Below are 23,308 nucleotides of genomic sequence, written 5' to 3' on the forward strand. Positions count from 1 at the left end.
ACGAATTGTTACTGTTACTGGTGACGAGATGTAGTGGTGTGGTGTGATTACAAACATCACAAACTAGTCAACAAGCTTCGAAGTGGCGCCTCCCAACTAAACCGAAACAAAAAATGGCCTTCGCACAACGCCATCATTGTGAACGAATTTTTGACCAAAAACTTAACAAATACCATGGAGCAACAACTTTATTCACTAGATATGGCTCAAGCCGACTTCTTTCTTTTTCCTAAACTAACATTACCACTTCGTGTCACCCGTTTTCATTCGGTAGAAGACATAAAGAAGGTTTCACAGTGAGAACTAAACTTAATTCCGGAAGTGTAATGCGTATGTTGGCATATACATATGTAGTACCATAAAAATTATCTTTATTGTTATTGTTGTTCTGTCTTGGAATTTTTCAATTTAAACTACAGAATAAAAACCGGAATATTTGAAATAATTAGATATACGATATGTGTATGTTTATCCATGAACTAGCGACCCGCCCTCGCTTCGTTTCGGAAACTGTAATTTATTATTGACTTCTCCACTATTTAATGGATGTTATTATACATATAAACCTTCCTCTTCAATCACTCTATCTATTAAAAAAAAACCGCATTAAAATCCGTTGCGTAGTTTTAACGATTTAAGCATACATAGGGACAGACAGATATAGGGACAGAGAAAGCGACATTGTTTTAGACTATGTAGTGATGACGCAATGATATGTTGTTTCAAGTCCATATTACTACTATAATATTACTCTAGAAAATAACTATGAAATTATAAACTCACTAAGTACTAAAACTTTGAAATCGTTTTGTTGGTTTTTATTAAAAAGTTCCAATCAAGCTAAAAGTACTATTTTAGCCGCCGTACAAATAAACTCGGATCTCGGACACTCCAAATACCAAATATCGGTTTACTCGGTTAACACATGTGCAACAACCGTGATTTCATTCTAGGTCAAAACAGAATCCAATTTATCTAAGTAATGAAGCACCTTACATGTGTTTAAAATTACTTTTAAACTACTTTTGATAGGCCGCATTAATCGTGTGTTCTGGTTTAAAGGTAAGAAAGTTGCGATTCCAATGTAATTGTGACTTCGATCAAATTCACCAAGGCTGAAAGTTGGAAGAATGAACCTTCTTTGTCGCAAATGCTTAAAGCGCCCATCCAGGGTAAACTCGGAAAGGGCGGCAAGATACAAGGTGGCAGTCAAGTCACACCACTGAACCCATTCGGATAATTTATGAAAATACGTCCGAAAAAATTTTGTAAAGGGATTTACTCGTATATCTGTTTTTAGTTTTTTTATGGCTTAGATAGGTTTTAGATAGGTTTATACTTTACATTGTTATTTACATTAATTGTCACTTATTAGGGAAAATCTCATTTATCATCGTTTGTTTAAATCTGGAAAACACAATTTAACAAGTAAAACCAAATTTAAACCAATCTCTTTAAATTCTATTTTAAGTCTTTTCAGGTTGGTCCACTATAGAAAGAATGAGAGGAATATAAAGTCGGTTTCAATTTTCTTACGGTTTTGAGTCCGAGCATGTTTTTTTTTATTAATATGCGCTCTTCAGGAAAGTTGGCCAACAGATCAGTTCTCTCTTAATAATAATAGACTGTCGTTCTAATCGAAATATGTACTTATCATCAATTAACTCCCTCTCTAACAAGCTGTCAGTCTCAGAACGGCTGTAGCTCTGTTGGCGGTGATAAAATATCCACCGGAATGGACATACACACCCATATATTATACATTTTAATAATGCTATTTATTTTAGTAATCACGCCTTCATAATTTTCAAACAGTCGGTATATTTATTTACAGATTTGTAAATACAAACAAAATTGGTTTTTCCTTAGGTAGACATCTCATCAAGAAAATCGCATTTGTACCACGGAACGATGTGAATGGTGATATCAAATTTCAACCCGCTAACTCGAACGATACAAAGAATAAAAAATACGGCTAATTTAAAAAATATGTGATAATAACTTTTATATTTGTCTACATAATAAATTAAGTTGTTCAGCCGTCATAATGCATGTTGTGATGACGGGTGGCGGAAATGAAACCGGTAAAACCACATTTTTGCTATTTAATTATCCAAGAACGGCAAAAGGATCATCATATGAAAACAATAAATCCGACAACTAATTTACGTGCGAGACAGGAACACTAACGCTTGTGATTATGAGTTCAGTTTCAACTAATGATTGTTATTTTTTTGTACAAAATTAAAAGGTCGTCCTTTCTATTAAATTAAAAGACTAATTTTGTAGTGCAGCTTTTCTAGAATATTTATTTTGCGAATTTTTTAGGAAGAACTGGTGACTAGTGACCCTTATGCCTGTCTAGCTTCACCAGGATAGGTAGACAGGATTCAACCAGAAGAACATTTCGAGAAATAATGCGGTCAAAGTTTGATTAATTTAAATCGGTTTAATTTTTTAGCAGAATGACAAAAAAAAAATTTTTTTTAAGTACGGGATTTCTAAAAATAAATTGCGTTTTAAGGTTATAAAAAATAAATGAAGACGTATCAGTGCGTGCCATAAGAAGAGACAAAAAACATTGCATGGGTTAAAGTTAAACACAAAAAACAACCTAATTAATTACTAGTAGTTGTAAGGTTTGATACCATTATCACGCCACTTTCTGTATTGACGCAATTAGGCGTTCCGCGAGGCCAGCCGATACATATTTCGGCCTCATGTCTCATACAAATAAATAAATGAAAAAGAGAGATAGACAGATAACTCCCTCCGAAATTTTCAAGGTCTCGCGCATAAGTAAAAAATCTGCACTGACAAAATTTTGCCCAGTGATTTTAAATTTGAACTATCCACTTTTTTCAAACCGCTACACCGAATATTGTATCTATTCAAAATAAATTAGCTGTTTTCTGAAAAACATTGACAAAACCTATGTAAGTCGATGTTGAATAAGTGGACGTTCGTGTAAGTGAAATTAATTTACGTGTTCTGTATGACTTGTTCGTCTTGTAGTGTGATACTAATTTTATCAACGATTAGTATTTTCCTAGATACTTTTCAAGTATTGTGTACGGCTTTCTTGTGAGTGGCAAAAGCGCAAATCGAGATATTTGTGCAGAGGGTTAAAAATCACTAAAATTTGATCAATTATAACATATTCCAATTGATAAAATGACCAATTAATATCCTAATTTGCCAAAATTTCATCTCACTATCATTCATATAAAATATAAACTCAATTTATTCATATAAAATAACATCAATTATTCCAAACTGAACTTCCATGAAACCTTGAAGACACACCGAATAATAATGATAAAACTGATATATAAACAGGTTCAATAAAACCGTATAGTAGTCAAGTAGCTTACTCATAAAATACGAGTAGTTTCTTATAGTCTTTATAAATTAATATTATGCAGGAAATTAATTTTTTTACCTTTCAACTGTAGAAGGCGGTGTTGAATACGGAGCAGTCGAATTGTTCCGCTGATACCTTCCATATGCAGCTGGCGTACTGCCGCGTCGACAGAATTCAGTTGCACTATCATTAGTACCCCGCCATGTGGCTGGAGCAGCCACCGATGCAGCAAGTGGACATGTTGTTGTAGCTGGACTTTCCTCAACGCCTCTGAAAATAAAAAAAAGGTATTTTTAATGCCGTAGATATTCAACAATCTCCATCCAATAACTAGTTCCCGGAGCCCGCAGACACTAGAGTGCTGAAGAGCAGCGCCACCCTCAAGGCATGAAGGCGAAGCTTTAAGTGTGTTATAACAATTATAGTTACTGTAATCACAAAATATGAAACCAAAAATTAATTCATAATATTAAATTTAAAGACTTCTTATAACTAGCTTTTTACTGGTGGTAGGACCTTTTGTGAGTCCGCACGGGTAGGTACCAACCACCATTACCCTGCCTATTTGAGCCGTGAAGTAGCAATGCGTTTCGGTTTGAAGGGTGAGGCAGCCGTTGTAACTATACTGAGATCTCAGAACTCAAACCTCAAGGTGGATGGCGGCATTTACGTTATAGATTTCTATGGGCTCCAAGAACCACGTAACACCAGGTTTTTATTTTTATTGCCCTTGTAGGCAGACGAGCGTACGGCCCACCTGATGGTGAGTGGTTACCGTCGTCCGTGGATTTCAGCAATGCCAATGGACTGTGAGCTAGTCCACCCATCTATGCAATTGTAAGAAAAAAACGAAATCTTTTTATTCTTAATTTTGATAGTTATTATACTTAATAATAGTTGGGGTATAATAAGCTTAATACTAAATCGACCGAAAGTTCTATTCGTGCCGCGCTTGGTCAAATTGACCAGTAATTAAAAAGTGCACTATTTTATTACTCAATGCAGATGGTTCCTTTTGCTTGGAAATGTTAAAAAAAACTGGAAACGGAGTGAAGAAAATTTTATATGTACATTATAAAAATTGTCTTATAGTTCAATAACGATATTATAACGTTAAAATGTGTAAATAATATTTTTTTAGATTTAGATAGAATTTAAAGATTGGAAACGAACAAATTTGGTTGGATCTGGTAAGTTTAGTCTTAAAAATAATCATGACGTTAAATAATAATATTTTTTTTATTAATAATTGAAGATAGATTTTCAATACTTGTTAGATTATGATGACACATAAAAAAAATAGGCTACATACTTTATATTACAGGACTTCAAAGGGGCTAATAATTACACAATACATGAATAATAGATAGCAATAGGACACGTTACTTGTTACTCCAATTACAATATTTAAGTAAACGAACTTAATAAAACGAACAGGATATAAATTAAAGTTAAAACTTGCACTGGTGTTCTTTCTATTTATATTTAGAGAATCTGTAAAAATATCACTGTCATTATTTTTATTTAAATGCTCGTTGCAAAACGAGGAGAGCCGATAAACGGCAGGGTGTTTACCGATGTCGAGATAAATAGAATTTGAAGATAGTCAAGCACGAACCAACGTTCTAACAAACTCAAAGTAAATTTAAGCTCAATTTTTATTTTATTCACTTAAGAGTTAATGAGTATTTACATTTTGAGGATTTACACTCCACAATCACAGCAAGCCCTAGATACCATTTCAATGTACAGTGACGCATTCTATAGTTCATTCCGTTCAAAAATAAATACTTTGTAAACAAAGAAAAGTCAATGCCCCATAACTGTGTTAAGTGACTATTGAAACGAATGTGACGAATGACATTTTTTTTTCTTTTAGCTTTATCTATAACAAAATTGATTTGAGGGGATTTATCGGTTTAATCACATCAAATTACATAAAACTAACTCGAGTCATGACTTCGTCCGCATGAACTTAGTGGTTCTTCGGGCCAATGACGGGTCACGACGGGTGGAGGAATTAGGGCATTCAACCAGGGGGGAAGAAGATTTGCCAACAACTCCCGACCGCTTTTGCATGAGACCTAGGAGGGCAGAAGATTCGCCAATAACTTCCAACCGCTTCTTGAGGAGACCTAACAGCTCCAGCTCAAAGGCCCTATGTAGTTTAGAAGAAAATGCATTTTTATATTAAAACGTGGAACATAACTATATCGCAATTCAAAAAACGGATAACGCCAACGAATCAGTACTACTGTAAACGTGCGTCATCAACTTGAATGACTTTACATTAAGTGAAAATATCGTGATTTTTTTTAGATAAGACAATTATTTACGATGTAAAATAACAAGAAAAAATATCGAAATCTACCAAGTATGTATAGTAAATCTGCAATACGCGCACAATGCCACACTTCGTAATCGTGTTATATATACAGAGCCTTTATTATTATAAAATTAAATATCATATTAGTTAGTATAGAACTTATGTTCCTACATTTTTATAATTATACCATTCAAATGCTTAATTATTATTATTATTTATAGTTTAATCCGTTTAGTGATACCGGGGAAGGGGGGGTTGGTGTAACAGACCCGGTTATCTCGGACTCTGGAGCCTCCACAAAAGAAATGGAAGATAAACTCATACATAAACTCACACAAAGAACTCATCTATATTAATCTATATTTAACTAGAGGTCCCACAGTAGTCGAAATTCGACTATAATTAATTGGAATTGTAAGTTTGTACACTATGATTGTATTTTATACTTCTATAATCACAAATTTCGCCAATACTATACTATAAAAAATATTAATAAAGACAATATTTAATCGATGCTCAATTTGACAACAGACGTCAAGAACAAAAGTTTGACAATAAATAGTATGCATGCGTGTGTGTGCGTCAAATACATGGTATGTAGTGTGTGTAATGTTTTCTTTATTGATTTAATGTATCTTTTATGCATTATTTAAAAAAAAATTAGCATTGTGCACTTCTTCTAATTTTCGTAAAAAGGGATACAAAGTTTTTGCTTCACGCATTAATATATAGATTACTAGCTGACCCGGCAAACGTTGTTTCGCCATGTATTTTATTTCTAGGAAACATTTTTTTAGTTCAATAAATAAATTATTAATAGTTTAATATCCTTCTATCAGTGTATTGATAGAAAACAGTGACTTAGGTAATATTGTGTTGTTTTCATTTGCTTAATATTTGACTAACCTTTCACAATAATAAAACAGGTATATTTATTAATCACGTATACGTCTTCGTTTTGATTTATTAACCACGTAAACGTTTTCGTTTTGATTTAAAACAATTCTATTCTAAGTCATGACAAAATAAAAACAAAATTCTTGCAAAAAAAGTTTAAGTTTTTAATTTGTATGTATTTTTGTATGCTGTATTATAAAAAAATAAAAACAATAAAAAAATACTAAAAAATAAATAAATAAATTTAGGGTAACCCTTAACATTTAGGGGGATGAAAAATAGGTGTTGTTCGATTCTCAACCCTGACCGATATGCACGCTAAGATTCACGAAAATCGGTCGAGCCGTTTCGGAGGAGTTCAATCACGCACACCGTGACAGAATTTTATATATTAGAAGATTAATGAGCAGTGTTTTTGACGTGCATCTTAAAGCTAAATTTTAAAACAAAAAAAGCAATGTTACATTTTAATTTTAATATTGTGTTATCTCATTTACGCGCTGATCTTTAATAAATATTATTGGCATATTAAAATTAAGTGATAAAGATATATAATAAAGGTATATTTGGGGCAAAAGTAATTTTTAATCTCTTAATGTGCTCATTACGAGTTAATATTAGTCATAACAAACAGTTACACAGGTGACTAAATCTTGCTAAAGAGACAATTATTAGGATATGGAATATTATAATGTTACTAGCGGACCCGACAGACGCTGTTCTGTACACACGTCTTAAATCAGGAAATTTGAATTTTTTTTTGTAGTGGACCGAAGTGCCATTCTATGCCATTCTCGAATCCACACGAACACACACAAAAAATTATCAAAATCAGTCCAGCCGTTTAGGAGGAATACATTAACATACACACGGACAGCAGTAATATTCCTAATATAATACTCGAAAGTTTGTAAGAATGTATGGATGTTTGTTTGTTTGTTACTCTTTCACGCAAAGACTACTGAATGGACTTTGATGAAACTACAATAATATAGCTCACACATCATAATAACACATAGGCTATAATTTATTAAGATATAGTGTATATGACCCAAAATATAACGACAGGTGTCAAGTAAGTAGGAAAAAAATCTGCCATTTTATTTTCATAATCAATAATAAATTACAGTTTCCTCAACGAAGCAGGTGCGGGTCGCTACTCTATATACTAATATATAAATCTACAGTGGTTTTTACGGATGTTCCGTTATAACTACTGAACCATGCATCCGATTGACTTGAAACTTGGTATCCATGTAGAAAATACATGTACTTAATGGATAGGCTAATATTTATATGAGTGTTGGACTCCCTAATAATAATGACAATAAATAATAATGTTAATTTTAAATGCCCAGCGAAGCGGACGAGTATGGCTAGTAGATTAATATTGTTTGTCTTTAATGTTATTTATCTAGTGTAGTTTTGGCGAAATCTGTGATTATATTACAGAATGTATTTATTATGTTTGACAATAGAACCATAATAATGTTTAAACATACAATTCCTTTATATGTCAAAAAAAAACAAATTTTACTTTTTTTTATTACACTCGGCAATTAGTTTTGGTGTGATTATTCAATATAACGTAATAAGAAATTTCCCGCCAACCTCCAGGCGTGTTACGGTCAGAGTAAGCCTTGCAGATTGCAGACCCTTTTTAGGCCTGTTAGCATTAGGTGAAGCTTCTAGCTGAGACTAGCCTAGTCCACATAAATACTTCAGAGAAAAATATCTTATGGCATATCGTAAATAAAGAGATCGAGGTACAAAACACCACAGTGCCGTAGCAGCGTCACTAGAGTTCACACTTCAAATCAGCCGGGCGCCGTATCGGCGAGGCTCGAGTGCAATGAGTTAATAATGTAATCTATAGCTTATTTGATTGATGAAATCAGTTTATTGACTTGTCACTTAACTACAGATAATTCTATAAATTATGAATTACTTAAGTAAGGTACATAAACTTGTTTGCTTAAGCACTCGATGGTACTGCAACTACCACTACCACACAAAATCGATTGCTTAATTTCACTTACAAAAGATTACATGCTACCAAAGAATAAAATCGGATTACTCATATTAGAACACTTAATCATTTCACAAATGTATGTCACACCACGAAATTGTTAAAGTGGCAAATGTGGTTGCTGGTAAAAAGATCAGAAAAAACATATTTTTAATTTTACTAATATCACTATTTAATCGGATTTTTTTGCTTAAAGTTGGTTTTAATTTACAAACGTGCCCTTACACCCTTCACATCAATAAACAACACTGCTTTTTTAATAAGTACGAATAATTCGTCGTCGAAGTCGTCGTGGCCTAACATCGTGTAATAAAAATGAAACCCGCAAAATTATAAATTGCGTAATTACTGGTGGTAGGACCACTTGTGAGTCCGCGCGGGTAGGTGCCATCACTCTGCCTATTTCTCCCGTGAATCAGTAATGCGTTTCGGTTTAAAGGGTAGGGGACAGCCGTTGTAACTATACTTGAGACCTTAGAACTTATATCTCAAGGTGGATGGTGCATTACGTTATGGATGTCTATGGGCTCCAGTAACCACTTAACACCAGGTGGGCTGTGAGCTCGTCCAACCATCTAAGCAACAAAAAAAAAACTCACAGTGAGAAATACATCCACTCACTAATAACTGGCGCGACATCGTGAGACGCATCAAGTCTGCCCCTTCCAACACTAAATGACGATCACGACCACTCTGTCAAGAGTGACACGACTGAGAAGAAGTAGAAATGTATGTACGATATCTCATATTAACTACGAGTAGAAGCGTACAAATTATCTCATAGTCATTGCGGTAATAAGCTTTTTAAAATTGACATTAGGTAAAGTTATTTTAATTTGTTTTAATTTAGAATAGATTTAACGTAACAAAAATGCGTATTTATCGTAATGGACCATGTGTAAATTAATGTTTGAAATTACTTGTTTTAAAAACAAGTAAGCTGTCATCTAAAACTTGTTAATAATAATTATAAAGACTTTTATTTCGCATCACAAATAACAGTGTAATGTTAAATACAAAATAATGCACTAATTAAATTGGTGATGTGAAGGGCTGGTATCTGAGATAGGATTTAGACCTAATATTATTTCAGATGACTACATCTCATCCTATTTGCTGTTAGTAACTAGTTAAAAATCAGTTGCATCTGGTATCGTTAAGTTCGTGGTAACTATGGATACAGTAGACCCATAATAACACGCGCCACCTAAGCCGGGGATCTCGTTCAAATATTCAGCCACCGTCCCAAAAAATATGATAACATTAAAACGGTATACTAATACTTGAAAAAATTGTTTTAAAAGAGTAAAATACCAAGATATCATGGCCTTCTGGATGAGACCAAAAGCTGTAGCTATGTTTTATGTCTTTACGAATGTATTGTAATTACAGTAAGTGTAACTGGTAAAGCATCCTAATAAATCCTTCATGTTAAGATACCAGAATTTCATTCCACGTATAATCTAAATTTTTGAGCGAATCCATAACAACTTTGCAAGGTACTTTTACTATATAATATTAAATATTCTAGGACTGTTTCCTTATTATACAAGTGACTGCTCTTAAGTGCAACAATAGAAACGATGAGCAAAGCTTGTCAAAGGTTTTTCTAGAAAATAACCTATCTTTCTTTCGTTAAATCACGATCGATAATAAATAATCGAACGTTGCCTCAAAACTTTTACAGAATGTAAAGTGGACAAAATGTTAATCGCTCGCATCTCTTAAAAATATTTTTTTTTGTTAAAGAACAGAACAAAGAATCTTTCTTCTAAGATTTCCCCTTTCAACGCTTCCTATTTTTAGGGAAAAATATTTATTTTCTCCTCTCCACCTGCCACCAGCAGCACCCTTGTGTCAAGAAAAATTAAATTGAAGAAATTAACATTCGAAACATTTCTTTACATTTTTAAAGATCACGATTAGCTTCCTGATTTCTAGAATATCATTCTGAAAGTGCAGGCTGTTGTTCAATGTGCAGTGCCTCGCGCGCCTTTCTCAAGGCGTAGTCTCAATAGTAGATCAATATTCAAAATTATATATTTTTTTAAAGCCTACAAGTGCAAGAACATTTTAATAAATTCACTACAATTGTGTGAGATAACGTAAACAGTGTTCAGTTTTGAAGCTCTTTAAAGAAAAGATAAACTAAGTTTACTTGTATTTATTTAATTTTATAAATATGATTCTTGGTTCACCTATAGATAATAACGAAGTAAAACATTATGTATTACTACCGACCCGCCCTCGCTTCGCTTCGGAAACTGTAATTTATTATTGATTTCCCCACTATTTCATGGATGTTATTATCCATATATTAATACGTGAAGCAAAAACTTTGTATCCTTTTTTACGAAAATTGCACGGACGGAGGAGTATGAAATTTCTCACACTTATAGAGAATATAGAGGAGTGCAGAATATTAATATGTTTTTTAAATTATGCTTAAAAAATACTTGCTTAAATCAATAAAGAAAACATTACACACACTGCCATGTATTTGACAAACACACGCATGCATACTATTTATTTATTGTCAAACTTTTGTTCTTGACGTCTGTGGTCAAATTTAGAATAGATTAAATATTGTTTGTCTTTATTAATATTTTTCTGTAGTGTAGTCTTGGAGTTGAAAATACAATCATAATAGTGTACAAACTTACAATTCCAATTAATTATAGTCGAATTTCGACTACTGCGGGACCTCTAGTACATATAAACCTTCCTCTTCAATCACTCTATTAAAAAAAACCGCATTAAAATCCGTTGCGTTGTTTTAAAGATTTAAGCATACATAGGGATATAGGGACAGAGACAGCGACTTTGTTTTATACTATGTGATGATGAGCAATATATCCTGTTGAATAATTATTGAGTTTTGTTGTGTATATTCAAATATATATTATGGGTTTGTCTACAAATTACGGACATGTGGTTCTTAAAAATATAAAAGCTACTTGTGGGTGGGAATCAACTTGGTTTTAATGTATCGTATGTAGCTATATAATAACTATATTTATACAAAAAACGAAAATATTGACATTTTTTTTGTGAATTTTTAATTTTTTCCACTATCTTTATGAATGGTAACATGTGATAATTTTATTTGTAAACGTCCTATACAAATGTAGGAAGCATTTTATAGCGCATTATGTTTAATTCCACTAATTAAATTTTTCAGAATGCCAGTTCTTGGTTAAGTGCAAATTTTGTGGTGATGTGGTGAAAACTAAAATTTACACGTGTATTCTAACGCTTAAATAAGTATGGACAAAGGCGCATGACATTGATTTACTGTCTGGAATTAAATCTAGGCAGGGTTCAATCTCTCGCTAGGACTATTGCAAAGCGCACGCCAGAGCCAACAGCCATAACAGCTCTCGCGTTTTCTATACGAGTTTTAAAAAAATTATAACGTGTTTCTAACGGCCATCGGTTTATAATAATATATTTATAATAAGATAAAAATATTGGTTACAATTCTAGCGTCTTACATTTTTTCTTCTTTTACATATATTTTTAGAATATTTTAATCTTATTACACATTAAATACCGGCAGTTTAACTATATAATATAGTAATAGTATCGATATAGTTAGAATTTTTTTAAAGGGGAGCCAGTAGAATTCGAGTCTAAGAGTATTTGCCATTATTACCTGCAGTCTGCTTGTTAGGTTTAGTTTGGACCTGAGGTGACCTGCAATAAACAACAAATCAAATGCTAACTATTCGAGAATGTTTTCTTCAGAAAGTTCATATTTTATAATTATTTAACACGTGGCTTGTCAACACCCAAAAATTTTTTTACAAACAGAACGGTGTACGGGTGATGTTGTCCATACAGCCAAATCTTAACAAAAACCATATTTATTGTATGAAAAATGCATTGGATTATGAAATTGAATTAATTTAAATAAATAATAACTCAGTAAAATGTGAAAAATTCATTGAGTTCAATAGAGTTTTTGGATGTCTGAAACAACGTCCAAGGTTTTTGTTTCCTTTTCACATTTGTGCACTTGCAAATTGGCATTAGATTAAACACGAAATTCATATTTATGTAAACATAAGCAAGTCATTCATTGTTCAGTGAGTTATCCCATAACCCTAAGCCCCATTGATCACTCTCTCCCGACGTCCGATCCCGGCCCAAGGCGGAACTTTGGGCAGGGTAGGTAGGGGAAATTCAGAGGTCAACCCTACAATAAAACGCGAGGCTCCTCCGAAAACGCGCGGCCGACAATCGTCGAGGCGACAGTTGACGACTCGACGTCGGCCGTGCTGCTGGTGTCCCGAAACACCTTGCCGGACCAGAACCAGCCTTTCGGGTTGGGAACACAATACATTGGCGCTCGTTTGCTCATCGATGGACTTTTCCTCTACCTATTCACTGGTAGCCTAAGAGGCTATTCCAGCTACGGTAGGTGAGCTCACGGGCTCAACCTGAGAAAATTTGCTAACACTAACCCTAGAAAGAGCAGTGCTTCGCAAAACCTACCAGCGGATTGGAAACGCGCCCTACTGAGAAGATCCAGCGAGAAACTCACTCGTCCAACTCTTCGTTGTAATCGATGAGTTCGACTAGGAGACTGGTGCGTCCACGCACGCCCACACAAAGCCTTGCGGAGACGCGCTAGTGATTGTAGAGCGCTACACGTCTACGACTCGTTAGTTTTCCCCATGACCTTCACCAGGGGGAAGAACGCCTACTACAGGGGCCAGAAACAAAGGAAATCCTTTGTCCATCCTTTGTGACTTAATATGCATAATATATTATTCATTTTTCAGTTTGTCATAGTTTTAAGGTGTATTTTTAATTTTAAATTAACGTAGTGTATGTATTAAATAATATTCGACGAATAAATAATAAATAAAATGTACATTTTAGTCATTTTTTTATACAGTTCCAATGCAATTTATTTGGATTAAAATCAAACTTCATATTTTCATAACCACCCCACTCTCTCAAGTACATAATATGTCAAAGCAAGTTTCGAGTTTCTAATACTTTACAGTTTTCGTGGTTACGGTCAACTAAGTCTACAACTTCGGAAAACCTCTTATCGGCGCCGCCTCAAATTAAATACCTAACCCAGACAAGGGAGCAACGCACAGCCGTCACCTTAAACAGGTAATTTTGGGCCATCCCGATGCGCTCTCTGTGCTTTTTTTTAGGCATTCCAAGCATCGGTCACCGTTTAAGAGTTCAACGTGCGATGTAAGCCACAGACAGAACACTGATTTTCTCACCGCATGTTCTCAGTGGGTCGCGATTCTGATGGTAGTTTCAGCAAAGCATTGCTTTTACCAATTGCAAATTCGCAAATTTGCAAATTCTTAAAGGGTGAGCCCCGTTAGCTCGCCCAACAATCAAAGCAAAGCCAGAGTAACTCCTCAAAGCCACTGGGCAGTCAAAGGCAGGTTAGGTACGTAAAAAAAAAGTGGACGAATGTATTTTGTTCAAATATTGTGTTTGTAATGAAGGTAATTCAATGTAACATAATTTTGTTATTGTTGTATGTTCAGTTGAGGTGAATTTGTTAAAGGTACTAGATTTTTAAAGTTTAGTAACTTCGAAATCACATGTTATGCGCTACATTGTTGAAATAAAATTAATCCACAAATCATTCCTAACGTTGAACGCGCTTCGACTCACCGCAAAATCTCATTTGCTGCTGTTGAAATTCGCACATCTCCTTTTCGGCAAATAGCTTAGTAATATAAATTTTTAATCTATTATAAAAATAGGTATATGTATGCTTATATGTATAGGTTATAAATTTTTGCTTAGGTTCTAAAAGGCGTCGCGCTATGCATATCACGGTTAACTTTTTAACTGTCTTACTTTCGATTCCGCTTTTGAATTACTTCTCAACCATATTTTTAGGATCAGCCAGTTTAGTTTCAATTTTAAGAACGATTTAAAATTCTATCAACGGTCAGGTTAAATAGTTTCATTTGGAACTTAATTATTGTGTAATTTGAGTAGATATTGATGTAAAATCATCAAGGAAGTACGTGTTGTAGAAGTAATATTTGACGAACTCGGCCTCAAAGCAGTCGCTGTATACAGAAATACATTTGTTGGGCTAGTCACCATATTTCGTACTTCATTACCGCTTGATCAGTGATCGTTCGTCTATTGGATAGTTTCACCTGAAATAAAATAACACAGTCTATCATAATGTAAATCTTAAAAATGATAATATATTGGTTTCAGAATTTTTGAAGTGAAACTTCTTAGAGAGTAAAATTTCACTCGCGACAGATTCGCTACGGCTAGAGAGAAAAGATACAATTTAGGAAGAGCGAGTGAGAAAATAGACAAAGTCTCGCGAACCACTCGACCGTGGAGAGGTAAAGGACAAAGCGAGCTAGGTCTATTCTCTTATATACAGCATTCCCTGTTATAAGAGAAATATGATTTAAGGATGAAAAATGAAGAAAACTACAATACTACACACCGCAAAATAAGTTTCACTTCATTCACGTGCACCAAGTTGCAAGCGTAGCATTTTTTTATTTATTCATAAAAGTCATATACTACAATATCCCAGTTTTATAGAGTGGGAATAACTACTAAGACATTAATGGTCAAACAAAATTTCTAAGCTGATATGGCAATACTGCAGCCTTTAATATCCATAGAAGAAAATTAAAGAATGAACTAGTTTTAACATAACAAAAAATTAAATATATTCATAGTTCTAAAATCTTAAACGTTCGCCAACAGTGCCTTGGATTTTTGTCCATAAAACTTATTGATTAATCAGAATTTTGTAATAAGCGCCAATGAATATGTGGGAAAGAATGAAAGCCCCAATTTTAATTGATCGCAATAAGCTCTGCGAAAGAAAATTTCAACAAAACCACATCACGGTTTTAATGATTCTATGAACGGCATCCTTTCAGGGAATGAGGATTTTCCTTAAAAACGTACATTTATAACGACGGTAAACGAAGAGCTGTGATAAATGAAGAATACGAGAAGGTATTACAGTTAGCTTTTACTATATAATAGGTAAAATAGATTCGGTATTCTTGGGTAGAAGAAGTGTGTTTCGTACATCCGATTAAAAGTGAAAATAACACAGCTTGTTTTTTAGAAGAATGGGTATTATTGACATAATTTTCTGAGAAGCAATAAATAGTACATACCCTACCCACCCTGAGATATAAGTTCCAAGGTTTCAGTATAGTTACAACGGCTGCCCCACCCTTTAAAGCGAAACGCATTACTGCTTCACGGCAGAAATATGCAGGGCGGTGGTACCTACCCGTGCGGACTCAAGAGGTCCTACCACCAGTAATTATGCAAATTATAAGTTTGCGGGGAAACATTTGTTTTGAAGTATATGATTGGCGACTGTTAGTCTTTTTGGAGACAATATTAGAAGAAGCAATAACTCCTGGAGATCGCGATAAATTTTAACATATTTTAGTCTTATATTCTTCCATAATTCTTATTTTTTGTAAATAAATTTGCGTATTTTAGATTATATATAAAATTATTACTTATCTCGTGATATTTTTTAATCTTCGTTTCTAAAACTCCGTAATTCGGAGCATTCAAATTTTACAATACTAATATAGATACGACACACGCCATTAATCAAAGCATCGGTGAAATCACTTATTATGAAGTGACTCGTCTGCCTATCGTGCACAATAAATTGGTTATATATTTTTCTATAAGAAATAAAATAAAAACAGAAAATATTTAAAGAAAAAATATAAATAACTATTTTTTAATTAATCTACCTACTTGTAGTTGTTAAATCAGATTTGAGTAAACGAATTTAACAAATATTTTTTTGCGATATGCGCAGTTAATAAAATTATCAAGTTGCGAAATTGTATCTTGTAATTATCTCCAATTATAAGATACCAAATACGAAATAAAAAATACTACAACAGTTTTTATTTAAATAATCTAAGAAAACGAATTAACCTTATATATGACCAGCCCTGAGCACAACAACACCAGATCATGGTAAAACTTAAAACCGGCTATGACAATAAAATTCGTATACAATATTTCGTGTCGGTGCTATTGACCGTTGAACTTTATTTGGAGTTAATTATGCTGGTTCAGGACTGGCTTAGCATAAAATGCATTGTCGTCAAAAGTAAATCAAAATGTAAATATGTATTTCAATTCCAGAGGACAAAAAGAAGTGATTTAAATTTAACATACACGATTTGTGACAAACGTACATATATAAATACGTACATATATTATTCAAACATTACAAATTAAATTGCATTAAAGAATTTTGCATTGAGAATACTTAATTACACACCAAAACATGGTTTACATGAACAATTAATGAATAAACAAGAATAATATGTATTGAACTGTCTTTTCACAAAAAGTGATTTCTTCCAGACAACCGCGTTCGCAAAGAGAAATTCTGGCACAGACGGCACTGGCACCAGATGTGCGGTGTACTAATGACTATTACCATTCCGAGCAATTTCAGTCGTCTGTGACCACGAAAACCGGTCTATCTATGACTCGCGAAAGCTCAATAAAATACTATTTATATTATACAAATATACTGCTTCTTCTTCTCAGTCGCATGCACTCTTGGCAGAGTGGCCGTGGTCCAGTGGTGGTCCATCCAGGGGTTTTCGAAATAATAGGGGTTAAAGTATGAAATTGTAATAGTATTGTTGTAGTGTTGTAAATAGAACGGTATTTTAATAGGTACTTCGAATTGACATAAAACCTTCATGGTTTGAGATTTTTGAGTGAAACTTTTTCACGTGGTGAGGCTATAAGGTTCTTCTTTTAAAAAATGTGCCACATTTGATTATCGACTATCAGTTGTTTTTTTTTTATTCAGCTTAGATAAGAAAGACGGAAACTTCGAAAATTCGAGTAATTTTTTTAAAATACGAGTTCTGACGCGGAACTGACTCTGCAGAAACAGCTCGCAATATCAATGTTGCGTTTGGAGAGGGAACTGCTAATTAACGCATCGTGCGATTTTGGCTTAAACGCTTTCGTGATGAAAATTTTGATTTGAAGAACGAACCACGTGGAAAATCACCCATATATGTGAATAACAATGAATTGAAAGAGATGGTGGAAGCCGGAATCCAAGCCAAACTACCCAGGAATTAGCGGCATGGTTTAACGTTACCTTACCAACAATATTGACTCATTTGCGTCAAATGAATGAAAAAAATATGAAAAATGGATACCTCATGATTTGACTGATCTCCAGAAAAAAACGCGTGTTGAAACTTGTGTTGCCTTGTTGAATCGATACAGAAATGAAGAAATATTGGATCGAATTGTGACATGTGATGAAAATTGGATTCTTTACGATAACCGTAAGCGAAAACTGCAATGGCTGATCCCAGGTCAAACGCCGCAAGTATCCTAAAGCTTAGGTACCAATAAAAAGGTAATGGTAACCGTTTGATGGTCTCAGCATGGCATTATTCACTGTAGCTTTCTCAGATCTGGTCAAGCAATAAGGGCAAATGTTACTGTGTCGAACTCCGAGCAATAATAGCAAAACTTGCTGTGAAACAGCCCCGACTCATGAATCGATCTTCAACATTATTGCTCTATAATAACGTGAGACCTCATACATCACGAGAAACCTTTTAAACTTAACAGGAACTGCAATTAGAAACCATTCGTCACCCTCCGTAATCGCTGGACCTTGTTCCAACGGACTACCATTTTTTTCGTGATTTGGACAATTTTCTACGTGATAAAAAGTTTTTCTTCCCAGGAGGCAGTAAAAAATGCTTTCACACAGTTTGTAGAATCTAGATCACCAGAGTTCTATCGCAAAGGCATAAATGAATGATGGCAGCAATGTATAGATAATAATGGTAGATATTTTGTTAAATAAATATGTTAAATGAAGAAAAAAACAATTTCAGTTTTTCAGTACGAATCTGCAATTACTTTAACCCCTTAATACATAGTATCTTCAACATACTAAAAGTCAAAGAAGTTTCAACAATGCGAAGCGCAGCAGTTTTTTTTTGTATATATGTAATATAAAAGTTAGGTATAAACTACGGTTTGTTCAGATTGTTTTTCAATGCTTGAAGGTCCAAAACATTTCAGAGCTTCTCAATTAAACAATATTATAATAATAATTAATCAATATCGTTCCTAATAGAAATTTATTAAAAGCGATGAATGAGCTCACCACAGTACTTGGGTGGTTACTGCAGCCGTTTTTTGGAGTCCTTTATTAATAATATATTTTGTGTTATTTTTATAAAAGCATCCACAACAAATAAAAGATATTATCTTACAAAACCAAAAATTCATAAATTATAATATTGGTTCGTTTCAAGACTTTAAAATAGAGAAAGAGTAACGGATGTTGCCATTTTTTTCCATGAATGAAGCCTTAATTTTCTTAGTTAGGTTTCAATAGGTACGCGTTCTCTAAAATGTTTTATTCTTGTTTTACTTAAATAAATGTCTGAATCGAACACATATTTGAGTTTATTTCGATTCATGATTATATTTACACGGTTTTATCGGGAACCTGTGTTCAGTGTAAATAACGAAATAACAGAAACAGTTTTAATGAAATTATTATTAGTGATCGTTCAATGATTAAAATTTGACTTAATCACAGACGCTGCAAGATACATGGATTCGTTTTTGTATTACTTTTTCTCTTTTGTTTTAGGGATGTTTATCTGAAAATTGGGCAACTCATTGTCTCAGGCCAATATTGAAAGACGAAAACGCATATTATATATGCTTTGTAGATAGCCTTAAAAGATAATAACCTAATCTACTTCACACAATGTTGAATGTCTATTTAAATAAACTTTATTGTACCGAAATCGTCTTTATAATCTTGAAAAACCAGTCCCCTGGCGTGTCAGGAAGGCAGTACTGTCACTTTAGAGTAAATTAATAAAGACAGTAACTATTGGAATCAATTAAATTGTTTTTTAAGCTATTGCCTAGATATTACGCGGGCTTTGAGCGCGGCGACGGAATCAAGAAATTCCGTAACGCAAAAAAATTTCCGGACCCCCCACTACGCCTTCTACGTTTTTTTTTTTATAACAACGAGAGGCAAACGAGCAAGACGGGTCGCCTGATGGTAAGTGATTCACCGCCGCCCACGGTCACCAGCGTTTACGCCAGTGCGTTGCCTACCCTTCAGGTAAGAATATGCTCTTTTCTTGAATAACCCAATGTCGCAGTTGTTGGGGAAGACCGCTGATGGCAACGAATTCCAGAGATTTACTGTGCGTGGCAGAAAACTGTTTTTAAAACGCATTGTAGTGGAACGCCAACCATCCAGATGGTGCGGATGATAGTTCCGGCGAGACGATCGGTTGCGAAAATCAGCGGCTTCTATTAAATTGAACAGCTCCTCGGAACATTCCCCATTGTAAATTCTGTAAAGTATGCTTAGGGAAGATAGATCCCTACGCAGTGCCAAAGGATCTAGCCGATCGGCAAGTTCAGGATCGTCGACAATCCGAGATGCCCTACATTGGATTCGGTCAAATGGACCGAATCCAACGTAGGGCATCTCGTTGTGTTTGTACGTAATGTACACGTTGCGCTTGTGTAGTGTTTGTGAATAAACGCGTGGCGTGACGTCACACTGCATGCGCATCATGAAAAGTCTGCCTATCTCTCTCTCGCGCGGTCTAGCTTATGAGTGTGAAGGGGACAGTGAATTTTTTGCTTTTATTAATGTTTAATATAGCGTGGTCTTGTTTTATTATTGTTTTAATATTAAATTATAATTGTCTAATTTTAATTGCATAAGTTGATAAAAAATGCTATACAATAGCTTTACCGCGGCAGTTCCCGAGTGCCACACGTTTTTTTTTTTTTTTGAAACAGTATTGTTTCGCTGTTAATGGACGCCTGTTCATTTTTAATAAACATTATGTTATAAAACTAAATGAGTCTAATTAAGTTTGTTTCCGCTTTTTGTGAACAGTCCCCTTGTCTATGTTTTACATTACGCACCCGGTAGTTTTAAAGCTTAAGCAACAGCATTTCTGGGTGTAAAACGCAAAGCAAACAATCTGAATAATCTGAAGTTTGTAAGATTACTGCATTAATTGTGTGAACGCTTTGTGCTTCACGAGCGTCCTTCTTTGGAACTTCGGTCACTTTGTACCCCTGACGGCAGTTTACTACTTACTGGTAAGGATTATTTTTTATTTTAATGTTACCCTAAAAGATTGAAATCGCTATAACAGTTAAATATTTTCTATGTACAGTAAAATAATATGGATCCATTACATTTTGTGCTACCTTTCAATTAAATCGAAATTAAAAGTACCCTAGTAATAGTCCCGTGTAGCTCAACCGGACAGGAGACCGTATTTATATCACGTTTGTTATTGTTTTAGGTACACGTGTGATTTGAGCATGACGCGAAAGATGAAACTTCTTTCTAAGACATATATTTTCAGCGAAAAATGAAGCTCAACGTAAGATAAATTATTTTATTAAAAACGATCCGCAAGGGAAGAGCTTTGAGAACAAAAATACCTGAAATATCTTAAGATGCGTTGAGATGTCCTGCAATTAATTTAGGCATTGTATTAGATGAGGTCATTAAAGAAACTAGTGATCCCCCGGTAGTGGAAATTCGACTTTATTTAATTGAAGTTATAAGTTTGTACACTATTATGATTCTATTGTCAAATTATATAATCTCAGATTTCGCCAACACTACACTTTAGGCAAATATTAATAAAGACAAACAATATTTAATCTATTCTCAATTTGACCACAGACTTTATGTAATAAGAAAAGTTTGACAATAAACAAATAGTATGTATGCGCATGTATGTGTCAAATACATGATCACATCACATTTTTTTTATATTGATTTATTCTATTTTTTATGCATAATTTAAAAAAATATTAACATCGTGTGGGAAATTTCTTACTGCTCCGTCCGCCCAATTTTCGTAAAAAGGGGTACAAAGTTTTTGCTTCACGTATTAATATATAGATGAGCGTTAAAATCGAACGAGAAGTAACCAGTGTGAAAAAATTTCTTGGTACCATCAATGTGCATCAAGTCACTGAAAAATTTTATAATCCTTTGTGAATAAAATCAAATTCTTTTAACCCTTAGAGCGCGAACTGTCGATAGAGCGACTCTCTATTAAGGCGTTTAAAGCTAAGCGTCCACAGGTCGGTATCGTACGCATCGGAAGCATCGCATTTAACGGATCGTAGTATTCTTTGTATAGAAGCCGATGACGTCATACGGAATGCCGACCAGTGGACGCACCCCTCGCGCTCGCGCCGCGTCATCCGCCATTTGTGGATGGATGTCATCAAGAAAATTGAATTTAGCTTGAGACATCCGAAAATATTGGAAAAACTTGATGTCATCATTTAACAGATCAGGAAATAGTGCGTGGTATTCTTCATGTTCCGATCTCTTCTTGAATATATCGTGTATCCAGATATTGTTTTCTTTTTTTAGATGTTCCTGCATTTTCTTCTTCTTTAGCCAACAAACAAGCAATAACGACAAATAATTGTTCGCTTTCCTCCATTCTCACAAACACAGCTACGATCACTAAGAAAATCCGAATGAAACTGGCATCGGCAATCCGACTGCTGGTGCTTGCGTCAGCAATCGGATCGCTGCCGATACAGTGGACGCAGTATGAAAAAATAATGCGGTTGATGCGATGCGTCCGATGCGTACGATACCGATCTGTGGACGCTTAGCTTAAAGTGCGGAGCATCGGAATACCGACTATTGCGTAATTCGATTGTTGATATCCACCTGCAAGGACGTGTCTTAGTCCGCGCATGTATAACGTTTTTAATAAGTTAATAACATTTATAAATAATAATTTAAAATAATTTTGCTGTAAATTTGGCATTGATTTATAAGATAAAGATTTAATTTAAACTTTAAGAAGTGAATCTTAAGAGAAATTTTTCGCTTCATGAAAATAGTGAGAGTAACGATGAAAATGGCGATTGTAAGGATGAAATTAGAATGTTTAAAAATCTAATAAATGCGTATTCGTAACGTAAGTAGTGAATCTTCCGAATATGAGTCCACCGTTTTGGACATTGAGGTATTGACAACCTACCATCTGAACTGTGGAAATACGGCGGAGAAACCTTGCAGTCCAGATTGTACAATCTTATTAAAATGATATGGGAATCTGAACAACAACCTGTCCAGTGGTATTCGGGGGTCATCTGCCCCATACACAAAAAAGGCAGCCGGAAGAAATGCAGTAACTACAGAGGAATTGCTTTACTACCTACAGCGTACAAAATACTGTCATACGTTTTACTAAGCAGGTTAGAGCCGTATTCAGAAAAAATCATTGGGGATTATCAGTGCGGCTTCAGACGTAATCGTAGTACAGTCGACCAAATCTTTACTCTGAAACAGTTAATGGAGAAAAGATGGGAGTATGCACAAAGTATTCATTCGCTCTTTGTTGATTTTGCTAAGGCCTACGACAGCATAGATAGACCGACTCTATATAGAATCCTCAAGCGCTTTAAAATCCCACAGAAACTTGTGAGAATGGTGGAGGTTGCTACTAGGGAAAGTAGAATGACGGTACGAGTTGGCGCTTCTCTCACTGATGAGTTTGACGTTGTGACTGGACTCAGGCAGGGGGACGCTCTGTCACCAATGCTGTTCAACCTGGCACTTGAACACGCCATACGG

At 34.5% G+C, this 23,308-nt stretch overlaps 1 protein-coding gene across 8 annotated transcripts in view; it reads right to left on the bottom strand.

Moving 5' to 3' along the window:
- The window catches only part of LOC101736421 (protein split ends), a 108,000-nt gene that overhangs the window by 25,151 nt on the left and 59,541 nt on the right, over nucleotides 1-23,308 (bottom strand). For all 8 annotated transcript variants that reach the window (XM_038018574.2, XM_038018558.2, XM_038018569.2 and 5 more), the window contains one exon: nucleotides 3,443-3,634. In XM_038018574.2, the coding sequence (XP_037874502.1) occupies nucleotides 3,443-3,634 (192 nt within the window). The remainder of the gene's footprint in view (nucleotides 1-3,442; nucleotides 3,635-23,308) is intronic.

Source organism: Bombyx mori, chromosome 3 (assembly GCF_030269925.1).
Source record: "Bombyx mori chromosome 3, ASM3026992v2".
NCBI classification, from domain to species: domain Eukaryota; kingdom Metazoa; phylum Arthropoda; class Insecta; order Lepidoptera; family Bombycidae; genus Bombyx; species Bombyx mori.